General features: G+C 43.2%; 1 protein-coding gene across 3 annotated transcripts in view; it reads right to left on the bottom strand.

Annotated features, from left to right (window-relative positions):
• Positions 1-20,287, bottom strand: part of crtac1b (cartilage acidic protein 1b) — a 64,952-nt gene that overhangs the window by 19,821 nt on the left and 24,844 nt on the right. For all 3 annotated transcript variants that reach the window (XM_045722596.1, XM_014214818.2, XM_045722595.1), the window contains exon 5: positions 17,725-17,881. In XM_045722596.1, coding sequence (XP_045578552.1) covers positions 17,725-17,881 — 157 coding nt within the window. The remainder of the gene's footprint in view (positions 1-17,724; positions 17,882-20,287) is intronic.

Genomic DNA, 20,287 nt, shown 5'->3' with positions numbered 1-20,287 from the left:
TGGGAGTTGCAGCGATGAGACAAGACTGTAACTGCCAATTGGATACCATGAAATTGGGGAGGAAAATTGGGCAAAAGTAAAAAAGAAAGTTCAAGCGCCCTTGGGTGCTGCCTTAGATTTATATTAGAAGTGTCCGTCCAAGAAGGCTCACAGATAAAATTACAGTTGAAGTCGGAAGTTCACATACACCTTAGCCAAATACATTTAAACTCAGTTTTTCACAATTCCTGACATTTAATAATAGTAAACATTCCCTGTCTTAGGTCAGTTAGGATCAGCACTTTTTTTAAGAATGTGAAATGTCAGAATAGTAGTAGAGAGAATGATTTATTTCAGCTTTTATTTATTTCATCACATTCCCAGTGGGTCAGAAGTTTACATACACTCAATTAGTATTTGGTGCATTGCCTTTAAATTGTTTAACTTGGGTCAAATGTTTCGGGTAGCCTTCCACACGCTTCCCACAATAAGTTGGGTGAATTTTGGCCCATTCCTCCTGACAGAGCTGGTGTAACTGAGTCAGGTTTGTAGGCCTCCTTGCTCGCACACGCTTTTTCAGTTCTGACCACACATTTTATATAGGATTGAGGTCAGGGCTTTGTGATGGCCACTAAAATACCATGACTTTGTTGTCCTTAAGCCATTTTGCCACAACTTTGGAAGAATGCTTGGGGTCATTGTCCACTTGGAAGACCCATTTGCGACCCAGCTTTAACTTCCTGACTGATGTCTTGAGATGTTTCTTTAATATATCCACATAATTATCCTGCCTCATGATGCCATCTATTTTGTGAAGTGCACCAGTCTCTCCTGTAGCAAAGCACCCCCACAACATGATGCTGCCACCCCAGTGCTTCACGGTAGGGATGTTGTTCTTCGGCTTGCAAGCCTCCTCCTTTTTCCTCCAAACATAATGATGGTCATAATGGCCAGACATTTCTATTTTTGTTTCATCAGACCAGAGGACATTTCTCCGATGAGTATGATCTTTGTCCTCATGTGCAGTTGCAAACCGTAGTCTGGCTTTTTTATGGCGGTTTTGGGGCAGTGGCTTCTTCCTTGTTGAGCGGCCTTTCAGGTTATGTTGATATAGGACTCGTTTTACTGTGGATATAGATACTTTTGTACCTGTTTCCTCCAGCATCTTCACAAGGTCCTTTGCTGTTGTTCTGGGATTGATTCGCGCTTTTCGCACCAAAGACGTTAATCTCTAGGAGACAGAACGTGTGTCTCCTTCCTGAGCAGTATGACGGCTGCGTGGTCCCATGGTGTCTATACTTGTGTACTATTGTTTGTACAGATGAACGTGGTACCTTCAGGCGTTTGGAAATTGCTCCCAAGGATGAACCAGACTTGTGGAGAGCTACATTTCTTATCTGAGGTCTTGGCTGATTTCCTTTGATTTTCCCATGAAGTCAAGCAAAGAGGCACTGAGTTTGAAGGTAGGCCTTGAAATACATCCACAGGTACACCTGAAATTGACTCAAATGATGTCAATTAGCCTATCAGAAGCTTCTAAAGCATGACATAATTTTCTGTAATTTTCCAAGCTGTTTAAAGGCACAGTCAACTTAGTGTATGTAAACTTCTGACCCACTGGAATTGTGATACAGTGAATTATAAGTGAAATTATCTGTCTGTAAACAATTGTTGGAAAAATTACTTATGTTATGCACAAAGTAGATGTCCTAACCGACTTGCCAAAACTATACTTTGTAAACAAGAAATTTGTGGAGTGGTTGAAAAACGAGTTTTAATGACTCCAACCTAAGTGTATGTAAACTTCCAACTTCAACTGTATGTTAAATTCTGTTATATCTACCGTAGCTTTGATTGGACTGATAATTTCAACATCATACTTTCAAAATCTTAGCTAGCAAGCTAGACAAGCGGACAATCTACTGGCAAATCCTTTTCAATCTTTGTCATATGAAGACAAATTATAGCTAAAATGTATCGGTGCTCATCGGCCATTTGGCATAAACATTACACAACAATTTTGAAATCGCAAATTCAACAATTACTATTTTGGAATGAATCAGTGGCTAACTGCAAGTGTTGCAAAGGAATCACTGTTTTGCTTACCCTGCTATTCAGTGGAGAGGGTGTGTAGTCCAAGTCTGGTTTTAAGGGTCTCTTTTCCAAGCTTAAAAGGATAAAAATTCACACGCAACACCATGGGCCAGAAAAAGTTGAATACATTGGCCATGCTGTCATTCCTAGGAACTGGAAAATCTCAAACTTCAGTGAGTTCAAGACAACTGGCAACACAGAAAAAAACGACTGAGGAAGAGCTCCGAGCTCCGACCTGAAGATCACTGACGTCATGATTCAACCTTGTTTTTTTTCGCGGAGTTCCCAGTTGTCTTGAAAGCATCATAAATCCAGAGAATGACAGACTTTGATGACAAACTTTGCCCACAAGAAGGACCTTGCACCACCTTCCTGTTCAAGTGAGCACAGCACAACGGTGACTCCAAAAATGACTTGTATGCTGCTGAATAAATGATGTAAAATGCCAGGGAGATATATATACTGTAGCTTAGAAAGTAATACTAAATGTATGTTGTGTAGTAAGCTGTTAGTAGCCCATGTGCCACACCCTAATAACTTGGTCCCTTTACCCCTCATAACTTAGCCTACTGTTCTGACTTGGTGGTGCACATGTAGCCTATAACCTGTTTTAGAGAAATGTCATCATCGAATATTGTAAGAGCTTTCATTGTCTGCCTATATTCCCCCTTTATTTATCTGACAGCTCTGACTTGGTGTACTGGGAGATTACTGTAAGAATGGCCCATGTTCTGAATTCTGTCGTTGTACATTTTAGAAGTGCTGAACAAATAGTTTTGACTACATCCGTCTTATTGACTACGTTCATCTTAGCTCGCTCATTAATGTCTTAATCAAAATTATGGTTTACATCTTATCCGCTTATAGTTCCCTTATGCCATAGTTTGTACAGCTAAATTGTCAGTAGAAACCACATTTGTTTTAGCGAGTCAGTCATATAAGATATGTTTTTTAAAACGGTAGTAAATGAGGCTGAATTAACTGTGCCGCTGCCAGACAAGGCTCCGCAGATAGCCAGGTGTAGTGGTGGTAAGGATTCTCTCCATGGTGCTGAAAAGAAAGCTCTGCTGTTGGGACAGCTCTGAAGCAAGCTTCCAGAAAATTGGAACGGAAATGGCGCCACACCAAACTGGAAGTCTTCCGACTACCTTGGAAAGACAGTACCGTGCAGTATCGAAGAGCCCTCACTGCTGCTCGATCATCCTATTTTTCAACTTAATTGAGGAAAATAAAAACAATTCGAAATTTATTTTTGATACTGTCGCAAAACTAACTAAAAAGCAGCATTCCCCAAGAGAGGATGGCTTTCACTTCAGCAGTAATAAATTCATGAACTTCTTTGAGGAAAAGATCATGATCATTAGAAAGCAAATTACAGACTCCTCTTTAAATCTGCATATTCCTCCAAAGCTCAGTTGTCCTGAGTCTGCACAACTCTGCCAGGACCTAGGATCAAGGGAGAAACTAAAGTGTTTTAGTACTATATCTTGATGAAAATAATCATGGCCTCTAAACCTTCAAGCTGCATACTGGACCCCATTCCAACTAAACTACTGAAAGAGCTGCTTCCTGTGCTTGGCCCTCCTATGTTGAACATAATAACTGGCTGTCTATCCACCGGATGTATACCAAACTCACTAAAAGTGGCAGTAATTAAGCCTCTCTTGAAAAAGCCAAATCTTGACCCAGAAAATATAAAAAACTATCGGCCTATATCGAATCTTCCATTCCTCTCAAAAATGTTAGAAAAAGCTGTTGTGCAGCAACTCACTGCCTTCGTGAAGACAAACAATGTATACGAAATGCTTCAGTCTGGTTTTAGACCCCATCATAGCACTGAGACTGCACTTGTGAAGGTGGTAAATGACCTTTTAATGGTGTCAGACCGAGGCTCTGCATCTGTCCTCGTGTTCCTAGATCTTAGTGCTGCTTTTGATACCATCGATCACCACATTCTTTTGGAGATTTTGGAAACCCAGATTGGTCTACACGGACAAGTTCTGGCCTGGTTTAGATCTTATCTGTCGGAAAGATATCAGTTTGTCTCTGTGAATGGTTTGTCCTCTGACAAATCAACTGTAAATTTCGATGTTCCTCAAGGTTCCGTTTTAGGACCAGTATTGTTTTCACTATATATTTTACCTCTTGGGGATGTCATTCAAAAACATAATGTTAAATTTCACTGCTATGCGGATGACACACAGCTGTACATTTCGATGAAACATGGTGAAGCCCCAAAATTGCCCTCGCTAGAAGCCTGTGTTTCAAACATAAGGAAGTGGATGGCTGCAAACTTTCTACTTTTAAACTTGGACAAAACAGAGATGCTTGTTCTAGGTCCCAAGAAACAAAGAGATCTTCTGTTGAATCTGACAATTAATCTTGATGGTTGTACAGTCGTCTCAAATAAAACTGTGAAGGACCTCGGCGTTACTCTGGACCCTGATCTCTCTTTTGAAGAACATATCAAGACTGTTTCAAGGACAGCTTTTTTCCATCTACATTGCAAAAATCAGAAACTTTCTGTCCAAAAATGATGCAGAAAAATTAATCCATGCTTTTGTTACTTCTAGTTTGGACTACTGCAAGGCTCTACTTTCCGGCTACCTGGATGAAGCACTAAATAAACTTCAGTTAGTGCTAAATACGGCTGCTAGAATCCTGACTAGAACCAAAAAATGTGATCATATTACTCCAGTGCTAGCCTCCCTACACTGGCTTCCTGTTAAGGCAAGGGCTGATTTCAAGGTTTTACTGCTAACCTACAAAGCGTTACATGGGCTTGCTCCTACCTATCTTTCCGATTTGGTCCTGCCGTACATACCTACACATACGCTACGGTCACAAGACACAGGCCTCCTAATTGTCCCTAGAATTTCTAAGCAAACAGCTGGAGGCAGGGCTTTCTCCTATAGAGCTCAATTTTTATGGAATGGTCTGCCTACCCATGTGAGAGACGCAGACTCGGTCTCAACCTTTAAGTCTTTACTGACGACTCAACTCTTCTGTAGGTCCTATGATTGAGTGTAGTCTGGCCCAGGAGTGTGAAGGTGAACGGAAAGGCTCTGGAGCAACGAACCGCTCTTGCTGTCCCTGCCTGGCCGGTTCCCCTCTCTCCACTGGGATTCTCTGCCTCGAACCCTATTACAGGGGCTGAGTCACTGGCTTACTGGTGTTCTTCCATGCCGTCCCTAGGAGGGGTGCGTCACTTGAGTGGGTTGAGTCACTGACGTGGTCCTCCTGTCTGGGTTGGCGTCCCCCCTTGGGTTGTGCCGTGGCGGAGATCTTTGTGGGCTATACTCGGCCTTGTCTCAGGATGGTAAGTTGGTGGTTGAAGATATCCCTCTAGTGGTGTGGGGGCTGTGCTAGGCAAAGTGGGTGGGGTTATATCCTGCCTGTTTGGCCCTGTCCGGGGGTATCATTGGATGGGGCCACAGTGTCTCCTGACCCCTCCTGTCTCAGCCTCCAGTATTTATGCTGCAGTAGTTTATGTGTCGGGGGGCTAGGGTCAGTCTGTTATATCTGGAGTATTTCTCCTGTCTTATCAGGTGTCCTGTGTGAATTTAAGTATGCTCTCTCTAATTCTCTCTTTCTTTCTTTCTCTCTCTCGGAGGACCTGAGCCCTAGGACCATGCCTCAGGACTACCTGGCATGATGACTCCTTGCTGTCCCCAGTCCACCTGGCCGTGTTGCTGCTCCAGTTTCAACTGTTCTGCCTGCGGCTATGGAACCCTGACCTGTTCACCGGACGTGCTACCTGTCCCAGACCTGCTGTTTTCAACTCTCTAGAGACAGCAGAAGCGCTAGAGATACTCTCAATGATCGTCTATGAAAAGCCAACTGACATTTACTCTTGAGGTTCTGACTTGTTGCACCCTCGACAACTACTGTGATTATTATTATTTGACCATGCTGGTCATTTATGAACATTTGAACATCTTGGCCATGTTCTGTTATAATCTCCACCCGGCACAGCCAGAAGAGGACTGGCCACCCCTCATAGCCTGGTTCCTCTCTAGGTTTCTTCCTAGGTTTTGGCCTTTCTAGGGAGATTTTCCTAGCCACCGTGCTTCTGCACCTGCACCTGCATTGCTTGCTGTTTGGGGTTTTAGGCTGGGTTTCTGTACAGCACCTTGAGATATCAGCTGATGTAAGAAGGGCAATATAAATAGATTTGATTTGATGTAGGCCCTAACAGTTTGCGGGCACCGTTTGTCACCGTTATAGTGCAATTCATGTATTGTTTAGTGTTGTGGCTTTGCTGGCATGTATCCCCCGCCTCAAAAAATAGAGTTTTCCCAACCAAGATTTACATACCTAAATTGCCACTGGTTTCAGTATACCTTAAATCTGTCTCATAACCCCATACACCAGGCCTGGGCAATTACAGTCCTCAGGGGCCTGATTGGTGTAAACTCCAGCAAAGTTAAGGTTTTGTCTCCCTAACAATGGTGGCAGCTCAGTTGCCACTAGTTTTAGTGTTAGAAAACAATTTATTAACAGTGCGTGCTGTTGCGGAAAAATACAATTTGCTCTTAACAACTTTACTATACAGATTAAAGCACTTAACTTGCTCCATAGCAAGCTGCTCTAGCTCCACTGATTGGTGAAGTCATTTAATGTAAAAATGTTTTGACTAAAGTAATAGTGCAAAAAATATGGCAAAGCAATTCACTTTTTGTCCTGAATACAAAGTGTTATGTTTGGGGCAAATCCAATACACATTACTGAGTAACATTCTCCATATTTTCAAGCATAGTGGTGGCTGCATCATGTTATGGGTATGCTTTTAATCGTTAAGGACTGGAGAGTTTTTCAAGGTAAAATGAATGGAGCTAAGCACAGGCAAAATCCTAGAGGAAAATGTGGTTCAGTCTTACTTCCAGCAGACACTGGGAAATTAATTCACCTTTCAGCAGGACAATAACCTAAAACACAAGGCCAAATCTACACTGGAGTTGCTTGCCAAGAAGACAGTGAATGTTCCTGAGTGGCCAAGTTACAGTTTTGACTTAAATCTGCTTGAAAATCTATGGCAAGACCTGAAAATGGTTGTCCAGCAATGATCAATAACAAATTTGACAGAGCTCGAAGAATTTTGAATAGAATAATGGGCAAATGTTGCACAATCCAGGTGTGGAAACCTCTTAGAGATTTACCCATAACAATTCACAGCTGTAATCGCTGTGAAAGGTGATTCTAAGATGTATTGATTCAGGGGTTCAATACTTAATACAATATCAAGTGTTTTATTTTTTTTATTTACAAATGTTTGAATTTTTCTTCCACTTTGACATTACAGAATATTTTGTGTAGATCGTTGACAAAAAATGCCAATTAAATAAATGTTAGTCCAACTTTGTAACACAACTAAATGTGGAAAAAGTCAAGGAGTGTGAATACTTTCTGAATGCACTGTAATTTTTGTTCCAACCCCTGGGGGGATAGCGCGGGACAGGGAGACATCAAAAGAGAACAGAAAGGAGAGACAGTGAGAGAGAGAGAGCTAGAGAGTGAGAGTGAGTGAGAGAGGAAAGAAGGCGAGAGCAGGCTCCATCAGAAAAGCGATCAGAGAGATCATTACAGTCTTTCCAGGCCATTTCCCCTGAACGGGACATAGGGCATTTTGCTGACACAGACCTCACAGAGAGAAAGCACACCAACTGCCAACACATCACAGGGAGCATGACCACATGAACATGCGCACACACACACACACACACACACACACACACACACACACACACACACACACACACACACACACACACACACACACACACACACACACACACACACACACACACACACATACACATGCATGCAAAACCGCACGCTCACACATACAGTACGCACAGATCAGCCAGATCGCTCAAGATTGACTTAGAAATGTAACGCCTGTCCATGTCCAGAGGACGTTGGGAAATGATTTCAAACCCGACCACTAGGGGCAACAGTGAGCACTATTACCATCAAGTAGGCTTGGGTTTTGCTAAGGTGTTGTGGACAGCGGTGGCAGATAGGCGTAATCTCCTGATCCGAAAGTAGTAAATTCAATCCCAATGGTAGACACTCATTTTTTGTATTTTTTTTTAACCTTATCTCAAAATGTAACCCTTAACCATTCAGAATGAATTCGTAAACTTAATGTTTTAACCCTTTTCAAAACCTTAATCCTTAAATTCGAAATGTTTGGCGAAACGTTTGGAGAAACAGAATGATGCGGAGTAGGAGGAGCAACCCATGGTGTAAAAAACAAGTAAATTTTTTTTTTTTTACAATGGATAAAAGCAGAGACACAGAGCTACAAAATGGTATATCATACACTGCATTTGAGGAACAATGGGAAATGTTTTGGAACCTACTGGAGAGGCCTTTCAATGTTTTGGTACGTACTGAAGAGCTCTTTTTTTCTACACCCATTCAGAATCGTTTACACCCTCTTAAGCTTTAGCCCCCACCCATTTTAATCGCCCTAGCAGAGCTGGTTAGGCTGTTTTCATATTATCCAGAGCGTTGGTGAATGTAACTGTCCTGCTGGCAACAATTGAATTACGCTTTTTTGTCGATGTTTACTGACACCGGCCATATTCAACGGGTGTTGAGCATTCGTAAATTCATCAGATATTCTGCGCTCTGGCACACTCAGACGAGAGTGCTCTGAAATCGGAGTAGATGGCCATATTGAATTTACGAACACACCCAAAATGGTTACTTGCATAGTGGAGTCTTTTGTTAAAGCATGTAGATAGCTAGCTAAACAATCAACATAATCCCAACTCATGATGTTACAACCCTGCATGAATCTACAACCAGGTTCAATGTTAGCTAGCTAACATTAGGCTATAACTAGCCAAGCATACACGTAACATTAGCTAGCGAGTTAGAAACGTGTAACATCTGAAAATGTAGCTAGCTAGACTATCTTACACGTATACATCATGGATGGACGCGTCTCCTGTCGAATGCCATGGTTGCCCATTGTTTGATGACCTGACCGGATGCTGGAGTGAGGAGTCGTGCTGTACTTCGCTCCCCGGGTAATATTACATTTATTACATTTCATTACATTACAACAGAGCGATTTGGTTAGTGTAATGTTAGCTGGTAATGTTAGCTAGCTACATAGTTGTCTTTGCTGTCTTTGCATCAAGGATAGAGGTGTAGCTTTGAGAAACTAACAAGGTTAGCTAGCCAGCTGTACTCGTTCGCAGCGACGCCGTTTTACAAACAAAGCCAACACAACAGCCACTGCTAGCTAGCTAGCTTTACCAACTAGCAGTACAGTAGAAACTAAATACATTACAACAGAACAATTTGATTAGTGTAATGATAGCTAGCTACATAGTTGTCTTTGTATCATAGATAAAGGTGTCGTACAGAGTAGCTATCGAGGTTAGCTAGCCAGCTAAATTTTCAAACAACGTCAACAACGCAGCCACTGCTAGCTAGCCAACTCTACCAGCGAGCAGTACTGTATCATTTTAGTCAACAAGATTTTTGCAACGTAAGCTTAACTTTCTAAACATTCGAGATGTGTAGTCCACTTGTGTAGCTAGCAGGACTGACTTTGTGTTAGCTAGCCAACCTTTAATTATGAAAGGTACTAGACACGGACACGAATGATCCATTGGTAGTTTGTTGTAACCAAGTATTGGTGCTAACCGTGTGTTATTGGATGCTAGCATGCTAGTTAGCTACGGCGTCATAGGATACGGTGCACTGGAAGAATACTGTACCAAGTTATCTAGCTGAATAAACTAAGTTTGACCCTATTCCTGGTAACATCGAACCACTGGAGATCACATCAATTATAATTTCTAAAGTGGAAGTTGGAAAGTTATATTTGAGTGTCATTGAGTGTCATTGAGTGTTCATTTCAATCTCCTTTGCATTAGCGTAGCCTCTCCTGTAGCTTGTCAACCATGTGTCTGCCTATCCCTGTTCTCTCCTCTCTGCACAGGCCACACAAACGCTTCACACCGCGTGGCCGCTACCACTCTAACCTAGTGGTCCCAGCGCGCACGACCCACGTGGAGTTCCAGGTCTCCGGCAGCCTCTGGAACTGCCGGTCTGCGGCCAACAAGGTAGAGTTCATCTCAGCCTATGCTACCCTCCAGTCCCTCGACTTCTTGGCGCTGACGGAAACATGGATTACCACATAAAACACTGCTACTCCTACTGCTCTCTCCTCGTCTGACCACGTGTTCTCGCATACCCCGAGAGCATCTGGTCAGCGGGGTGGTGGCACTGGCTCCTCATCTCTCCCAAGTGGACATTCTCTCTTTCTCCCCTGACCCACCTGTCTATCTCCTCATTTGAATTCCATGCTGTCACAGTCACTAGCCCATTCAAGCTTAACATCCTTATCATTTATCGCCCTCCAGGTTCCCTTGGAGAGTTCATCAATGAGCTTGACGCCTTGATAAGTTCCTTTCCTGAGGATGGCTCACCCCTCACAGTTCTGGGTGACTTTAACCTCCCTACGTCTACCTTTGACTCATTTCTCTCTGCCTCCTTCTTTCCACTCCTCTCCTCTTTTGACCTCACCCTCTCACCGTCACCCCCTACTCACAAGGCATCTTTACTAGATGCTGTTCTTCTATTAATCTCACTGCAACTCCCCTCCAAGTCTCCGACCACTACCTTGTATCCTTTTCCCTCTCGCTCTCCTCCAACACTACTCACTCTGCCCCTACTCAGATGGTATTGCGCCGTCGCAACCTTCGCTCTCTCTCTCCTGCTACTCTCTCCTCTTCCATCCTATCATCTCTTCCCTCTGCTCAATCCTTCTCCAACCAATCTCCCGATTCTGCTTCCTCAACCCTCCTCTCCTCCCTTTCTGCATCCTTTGACTCTCTATGTCCCCTATCCTCCCGGCCGGCTCGGTCCTCCCCTCCTGCTCCGTGGCTTGATGACTCATTGCGAGCTCACGGAACAGGGCTCCGGGCAGCCGAGCGGAAATGGAGGAAAACTAGCCTCCCTGCGGACCTGGCATCTTTTCACTCCCTCCTCTCTACATTTTCTTCCTCTGTTTCTGCTGCTAAAGCCACTTTCTACCACTCTAAATTCCAAGCATCTGCCTCTAACCCTAGGAAGCTCTTTGCCACTTTCTCCTCCCTCCTGAATCCTCCTCCCCCTCCCTCTCTGCGGATGACTTCGTCAACCATTTTGAAAAGAAGGTTGACGACATTCGATCCTCGTTTGTTAAGTCAAACGTCACGTTGCCCTACCCTATGCTTTGACCTCTTTCTCCCCTCTCTCTCCAGATGAAATCTTGCGACTTGTGACGGCCGGCCGCCCAACAACCTGCCCGCTTGACCCTATCCCCTCCTCTCTTCTCCAGACCATTTCCGGAGACCTTCTCCCCTGTCTCACCTCGCTCATCAACTCATCCTTGACCGCTGGCTACGTCCCTTCCGTCTTCAAGAGAGCGAGAGTTGCACCCCTTCTCAAAAAACCTACACTCGATCCCTCCGATGTCAACAACTACAGACCAGTATCCCTTCTTTCTTTTATCTGCAAAACTCTTGAGTGTGCCGTCCTTGGCCAGCTCTCTTGCTATCTCTCTCAGAATGACCTTCTTGATCCAAATCAGTCAGGTTTCAAGACTGGCCATTCAACTGAGACCACTCTTCTCTGTGTCACGGAGGCTCTCCGCACTGCTAAAGCTAACTCTCTCTCCTCTGCTCTCATCCTTCTAGACCTATCTGCTGCCTTTGATACTGTGAACCATCAGATCCTCCTCTCCACCCTCTCCGAGTTGGGCATCTCCGGCGCGGCTCACTCTTGGATTGCGTCCTACCTGACAGGTCGCTCCTACCAGGTGGCGTGGCGAGAATCCGTCTCTGCACCACGTGCTCTCACCACTGGTGTCCCCCAGGGCTCAGTTCTAGGCCCTCTCCTATTCTCCCTATACACCAAGTCACTTGGCTTTGTCATATCCTCACATGGTCTCTCCTATCATTGCTACGCAGACGACACACAATGAATCTTCTCCTTTCCCCCTTCTGATAACCAGGTGGCGAATCGCATCTCTGCATGTCTGGCAGACATATCAGTGTGGATGACGGATCACCACCTCAAGCTGAACCTCGGCAAGACGGAGCTGCTCTTCCTCCCGGGGAAGGACTGCCCGTTCCATGATCTCGCCATCCCGGTTGACAACTCCATTGTGTCCTCGTCCCAGAGTGCTAAGAGCCTTGGCGTGACCCTGGTCAACACCCTGTCGTTCTCAGCTAACATCAAGGCAGTGACCCGATCCTGTAGGTTCATGCTCTACAACATTCGCAGAGTACGACCCTGCCTTACACAGGAAGCGGCGCAGGTCCTAATCCAGGCACTTGCCATCTCCCGTCTGGATTACTGCAACTCGCTGCTTGTGGGGCTCCCTGCCTGTGCCATTAAACCCTTACAACTCATCCAGAACGCTGCAGCCCGTCTGGTGTTCAACCTTCCCAAGTTCTCTCACGTCACCCCGCTCCTCCGCACACTCCACTGGCTTCCAGCTGAAGCTCGCATCTGCTACAAGACCATGGTGCTTGCCTACGGAGCTGTGAGGGGAACGTCACCTCCGTACCTTCAGGCTCTGATCAGTCCCTACACCCAAAGAAGGGCACTGCGTTCATCCACCTCTGGCCTGCTCGCCTCCCTACCTCTGCGGAAGCACAGTTGCCGCTCAGCCCAGTCAAAACTGTTCGCTGCTCTGGCACCACAATGGTGGAACAAGCTCCCTCACGACGCCAGGACAGCGGAGTCAATCACCACCTTCCGGAGACACCCGAAACCCCACCTCTTTAAGGAATACCTGGGATAGGATAAAGTAATCCTTCTACCCCCCCCCCCCAAAAAAGATAGATGTACTATTGTAAAGTGGTTGTTCCACTGGATATCATAAGATGAATGCACCAATTTGTAAGTCACTCTGGATAAGAGCGTCTGCTAAATGACGTAAATGTAAATGTAAAATGTTTGAAGATGTAATCTGGAGACAGGTGTTTTCTCCATTTCCTTAGCTATCATACTCGAATTCCACTGATTCCACTTCTAAATTTGACGTTAGTAAAAACGTGGATAAACGTTAGAATCTGAAGTAAAAAATTGGTAAAACCGTGAGATCTTGTTAACCTCTATGGGCTAGGTGGGACGCAAGCGTCCCACCCGTGGTGCACTCCATCAACAGCAGGTGCATTTCAAGAGCGGCAAATTTGAATCCAAATAAATGTCAAAATTCAAATTTTTCAAACATACAACTATTTTACACCCTTTGAAAGATAAACATCTCCTTAATCTAACCACGTTTTACGATTTCAAAAAGGTTTTACGGCGAAAGCATACATTTAGAGTATGTTAGGACAGTACATTTACAAGAGTTGTGTGTAATGTTTTGTCATTTCAAAGACAGGGTCACCAAAACCATAAAACCAGCTAAAATGATGCACTAACCTTTTACAATCTCCATCAATGACACTCCTAGGACATTATGTTAGACAATGCATGCAATTTTAGTTCTATCAAGTTCATATTTATATCCAAAAACAGCGTTTTACTATGGCATTGATGTTGAGGAAATCGTTTCCCTCCAATAACCGGCAGTCAAGTCAGCACCACAAATTAAATAATTACAATTAGAAAACATTGGTAAAATATTATATTGTCATTTAAAGAATTATAGATTTACATCTCTTGAACGCAATCAACTTGCCAGATTTAAAAATAACCTTACTGGGAAATCACACTTTGCAATAATCTGAGCACTGCGCCCAGAAAAATACGCGTTGCGATACAGACTAGCCGTCATGTTGGGGAGATCTAAAATACTATGTAAATAATCCATTACCTTTGATTCTCTTCATCAGATGTCACTTCTAGGTATCACAGGTCCATAACGAATGTAGTTTTGTTCAAAAAAGCTCATAATTTATGTCCAAAAATCTCTGTCTTGTTAGCACATGATCTAAGCCCGCCGGACTTCACTTCATGAACGAGGGGAAAAAATATATTTACGTTCGTTCAAACATGTCAAACGTTGTATAGCATAAATCATTAGGGCCTTTTTTAACCAGAACATGAATAATATTCAAGGTGGACGAATGCATTCTCTTTTATAACGTATTGGAACGAGGGTACCCAACATGAACTCGCGCCAGGTGTCTAATGGGCCATCATCGTTCCATGGCTCTTGTTCGGTCAGATCTCCCTCCAGAAGACTCAAAACACTTTGTAAAGGCTGGTGACATCTAGTGGAAGCAATAGGAAGTGCCAAAATATTCCTCAGCCCCTGTGTTTTTCAATGGCATAGGTTTAAAGGTAATACAACACATCAGGTATCCACTTCCTGTCAGAAAATGTCTCAGGGTTTTGCCTGCCAAATGAGTTCTGTTATACTCACAGACACCATTCAAACAGTTTTAGAAACTTTAGAGTGTTTTCTATCCATATATAATAAGTATATGCATATTCTAGTTACTGGGTAGGATTAGTAACCAGATTAAATCGGGTACATTTTTTTATCCAGCCGTGCAAATACTGCCCCCTAGCCCTAACAGGTTAACACAGATACGCGAAACACCCTGTACCATACAATTCATTTATTGAAGCCAAAAGCCCTTTTGTATTAATTGCTCAAATCACTTTGCTTTAAATATTGCACCGATGCTGGCTTGAATGAAATGGGTCGAACTAGCCACCCAAAATACTCCCTGTATAATATCTGTCCCCCCTATATCAGGACAACACAGATTGAAGGGAGGAGAGCGAGGGGCCAGGGGGAGTGGGGGGGGGGGAGTCGGGACTCAGTCTTACAATCTGCAGAGTCACCCTGGTGTCAGATTTTTATCTGTTGATTGAATATCTCTCTCTATCAGTTTAGACAACAAAACTGTCTCCTTTAGGTCATAAAATATGAACTTACTCCCCCCCCTCGACGATGTTACGATTAAAAATACAACCTCACAGTCTGTTCCTCCTCCAGTGTGATTAATGAGCGTAAAATGAAGGCATCTAGATCACTATGAAACAGTGATGGTAGACTGTTAATCTACTCACTCTGAACACTCTGCCCCCTAGTGGTTTGGATGCCTTCCTACACAGCAGTGGTCACCATACCTGTGTGCAATCCCAGGACCACAAAACCTGGTTTAGCTGCTTACCTAGACCAAATCAACCCCTAGCCCTGATCTCCTAGGCAATTGTGTAGATCTGAGAGAATTGGATAGGTATATCTTGCCTAGCAGAGGAATATATGGAGCTACCAATGATATTGCTTACACTTATCCAATCTTCTTAGATCTAGACCTAAGGGGGGCAAGGAGTACATTTGGGATTTGTCCGTTCTACTCCCTGTCACACAAACGCACGAACACAGCTCTACTAAGCAGTGAGTAATGTCATTGAGCCAGTCCAGGGTGATGTATGTGCGTGTCGCCCTTCTCTTCTCCTCTCCTACTGTACACTCCCTCACTTCATGACTTTGACTGGAGTAAACAGCTGACAAGGCAGTCTCTCTCTATCTCTCCTCTCTTATATCACCTTTATGTCTCGTTTCTTTTCCTCCCTTTCCCTCTATCACTCCTCCATTTTTCTCAAATTGTCTTTCTCTCTCTCATTCTAGTGCTCTCACATTTACTCTCCCACTCTTTCCCTCTCTCTCTTTCTCTCTCTATTAGAGGTGTGTCTGTAGTAAAAAGGTCTATATTTCAGTGGGACTTGGTCGCTCTGTAAATAAGGCTCGGGACAAAGAACATGGCTAGTCACACACACACACACACACACACACACACACACACACACACACACACACACACACACACACACACACACACACACACACACACACACACACACACCAGCCAGGTCACACCAGATCCACTGCAGGATGTCGGGGGATGCTTCAATACCGTCCACTAGGGGCAACGTGAGCGCCTATTACATCTATTAGGCTCGCGGCTAGCTAGGGTCAGCTGATGTCACAAAGCGCTATACAGAAAGTCAGCCTAAAACCCCAAACAGCAAGCAATGCAGATGTAGAAGCACGGTGGCTAGGAAAAACTCCATAGAAAGGCAGGAACCTAGGAAGAAACCTAGAGAGGAACCAGGCTCTGAGGGGTGGCCAGTCCTCATCTGGCTCGGTTGTAACCATAGCGGATCCCTTGTTGGTGCTACATAGAACCTTTTTTTAAGGTTTTATAAAGATCCATGCTAATAAGGTTCTAAATGGAACCTGTTTGGTGCTATAAAGAACCCTTTCCTAAGGTATCTTAAGGACCATTAAAAAAAGGTTCTATAATAGCACCATATAAGGGTTCCACTATGGTTACAAACCTTTTGGGGGCTATATGTAGATCCTTTTGAAGAACAATACAGGGTTCTGTATTCTATATTGTTACAATTCCATAGGCGTTGTTATTGTGTTAATTGACAAGTTGAATCAGGTGTGCTAGCTTTGGAACAGCTGAGGGTCCCTGAGGAGAGAATTGTTAACCACTGACTTAGTCGACCGTTCACAATTGACAAGACCATACGTGACTCTTTCACAAGACACAGTCACTGGCCATAGTCATATATAGCATGGAATGGCATAACACAACAGATTAGATCAAATGGAATGACTCTCACTCACAGTTGTACAATAAGAGCTGTGAGCAAATCACGCCCCTAAATATTCGATTGAACCACTGAAGGGTTCTTTGATTCATTATGGTTCCCCATAAAACCATCACCCTTCCCAAAGAACTCTTAGTGTGCAGAAATAGGCATACCTTTTTATTAGCAAATGTTTTAACTATCCCAAAGTAGTGTTAAGCAATTAGTTATTTTTGAGGTTGGCTCGGTTTCGGTTTGATTATTTAAAAAATCACTGTTTTCGATTATTTTTTAAAACATGAAAATACAGTATGCATTATGTGGGTTGAATACTGTAACACAGAATAAAACAGTTAATACAAGTCCCATAATGGTAGTGACTGCTCATTACTTCTTATTCACCATATATTCCTCTGCTAGGCAAGATATACCTATCCAATTCTCTCAGATCTACACAATTGCCTAGGAGATCAGGGCTAGGGGTTGATTTGGTCTAGGTAAGCAGCTAAACCAGGTTTTGTGGTCCTGGGATTGCACACAGGTATGGTGACCACTGCTGTGTAACCATCATTTATTCACAATACTTTACTTTTATTTCAGTTGTTGCATTACATTTGTTTTATTTGGTTACTTTATTACTTCATTCTCATCTCTATAGAGCTGCTGCCTATGCTGTCTTACAAAATCACTATTTTAGTAGTTCTTCAAAGTAAATAAGGCATACCTTTGCCTAGATAAATAAAGGTTAAATAAAATGTTTAAAAAATAATTTTAGGACTGCTGAATAACAACTATCAATCACTTAGATCATATATTTTCAGGTGGAGAGACCTCGCAAAGCAACTGCTCTGTCTTTCTCGATAGCCCATTCGTCTGTATTTTACTTAGGTGTAAAAGAAACACAGACCGGACAAATAGGCACGCAATGGATTATGGTCTCTTCCTCCCTTTCCCTCTATTAATCCTCAGTTTTTCTCAAATTGTCTTTCTCTCTCTCATTCTAGTACTCTCACTTTTACTCTCTCTCTAACTCTGCATAGGAACACAAGCACACACACACAGATCTACCTGTGAACTTGTTGACGCCAGCCTGCTCTGCGACGTTGGACAGGGCGATGATGCCTCGGGAGAGGTCACTGGCAGCTTCATCCATTTCTATCAGGGCATGGGGAGCCACGTTACCACTGGCATAGTTAGCTATGTAGATGGCATAACGACCTGTACCCTAGAGACAAGAAGACATGGACTTTGAGTTAGATTTAAGTTACCGCTGGTAAATTTGGTTATTAAAACAACCATGAATGAAGAGAAGAACATAGGTGAAGTTTGTAACAGTATTTAGAAGATGGCATAACGATATGTACCATATGAAAGGAGAAGGAATTATTTGGATAAGAGACTTTAGTAAGCAATGTGAACAAACATTGTCCATGGCATCACACCCAGTTCCGTAAGGAAGGAGAGACGTGAAAAGTTGGAACCATTGACTGCACAAAAAGGTTGGAACTCTAGACCCCTATCTTTCACTCATCTAACTCAACCCTTATCCTTGTTCCCTTATTCCCTAATTCCCTACTCAGTTCCCCACACACATACAATTTCTCTTCCCCTCTCTACCTGTCTCCCTTCTCTCTCTTTCTTTCATCCTACAATCTTTCTCTCTCCCTCTTTCTGTCTTCTTACTCCATCTTTCTTTCCTTCCCTCTCTTTTCTCTCCAGCCCTCCATCTCATCCCTCCTCTCTCTCCTCCCTCCTTCTCTCACTCTCTTCCTTCCATCTTTGTCTTCATCCCTTTGGAGGTTAATTTCACACTCCATTATCAGTGAGGGTCCCTGCAGACACAAAGGCACAGACGGAACCACCCTAATAGATTACACACTACCATTACAATGAGCTAACTTACCCACTGGCCCTTACACACACACACACACACACACACACACACACACACACACACACACACACACACACAAACACACACATCAAATCAAAGTTTATTGGTCGCGTACATAGATTTGCAGATGTTACGGCAGGTGCAGCGTAATATTTGTGTATCTAGATCTAACAGCGCAGTAATAATACCTAGAAAACAAAACGCACATAATCCAAAAGTAAAAATTAAGAAATTAAGAATATACACAGTTGAAGTCGGAAGTTTACAAACACCTTAGCCAAATGCATTTAAACTCAGTTATTCACAATCCTGACATTTAATTATAGTAAAAATTATTTGTCTTAGGTAAGTTAGGATCACCACTTTATTTTAAGAATGTGAAATGTCAGAATAATAGTACAGAGAATGATTTATTTAAGCTTTTATTTCTTTCATCACATTCCCAGCGCATCAGAAGTTTACATACACTCAATTGGTATTCGGTAGCATTGCTTTTAAATTGTTTAACTTGGATCAAACGTTTCGACTAGTCTTCCACAAGCTTCCCACAATAAGTTGGGTGAATTTTGGCCCATTCCTCCTGACAGAGCTGGTGTAACTGAGTCAGGTTTGTAGACCTCTTTGTTCGCATAGGCTTTTTCAGTTCTGCACAAATTTTCTATAGGATTGAGGTCAGGGCTTTGTGATGGCCACTCCAATACATTGACTGTTTAAGCCATTTTGCCACAACTTTGGAAGTATGCTTGGGGTCATTGTCCATTTGGAAGACCCATTTGCAACCAAGCTTTAACTTCCTGACTGATGTCTTGAGATGTTGCTTCAATATATCCACATACATTTTGTGTATTTTGTGAAGTGCACAAGTCCATCCTGCAGCAAAGCACCCCCACAACATGATGCTGCCACCCCCGTGCTTCACGGTTGGGACGGTGTTCTTCGGCTTGCAAGCCTCCCCCTTTTTCATCCAAACATAACGATGGTCGTAATGGCCAAACAGTTCTATTTTTGTTTCATCAGACCAGAGGACATTCCTCAAAAAAGTACGATCTTTGTGGGGAATGTGCAGTTGCAAACCGTAGTCTGACTTTTTTATGGTGGTTTTGGAGCAGTGGCTTCTTCCTTGCTGAGCAGCCTTTCAGGTTATGTCGATATAGGACTCGTTTTACTGTGGATATAGATACTTTTGTACCTGTTTCCTCCAGCATCTTCACAAGGTCCTTTGCTGTTGTTCTGGGATTGATTTGCACTTTTTGCACCAAAGTACATTAATCTCCAGGAGATGAGCGGTATGACGGCTGCGTGGTCCCATGGTGTTTATACTTGCGTACTATTGTTTGAACAGATGAACGTGGTACCTTTAGGTGTTTAGAAATTGCTCCCAAGGATGAAGCAGACTTGTGGAGAGCTACATTTCTTATCTGAGGTCTTGGCTGATTTCCTTTGATTTTCCTTATGATGTCAAGCAAAGAGGCACTGAGTTTGAAGATAGGCCTTGAAATATCATCTATGATTCTCCGAATGATATTTTAAAAGGGGAAGCTAAATATTTTAAGCAGATGTTCTCTTTTCTGTCTCATTCTCTCCAACTGAATGAAGATTACCGTAGGGAATTATTTCCAAATAAAACCAAAAATTAAAAAATTAACAAATGTACAGAAAGATCAGTGTGAAGGCCAAATTACAGAGGACTAACTTTGAGGCTATTAAATCCTTTCAGTCTGGAAAAACCCCAGGGCT

Source organism: Salmo salar, chromosome ssa01 (assembly GCF_905237065.1).
Source record: "Salmo salar chromosome ssa01, Ssal_v3.1, whole genome shotgun sequence".
Lineage (NCBI taxonomy): Eukaryota > Metazoa > Chordata > Actinopteri > Salmoniformes > Salmonidae > Salmo > Salmo salar.
The sequence above is the reverse complement of the archived record's forward strand: the minus strand, read 5'-3'. Positions and strand labels throughout refer to the sequence as shown.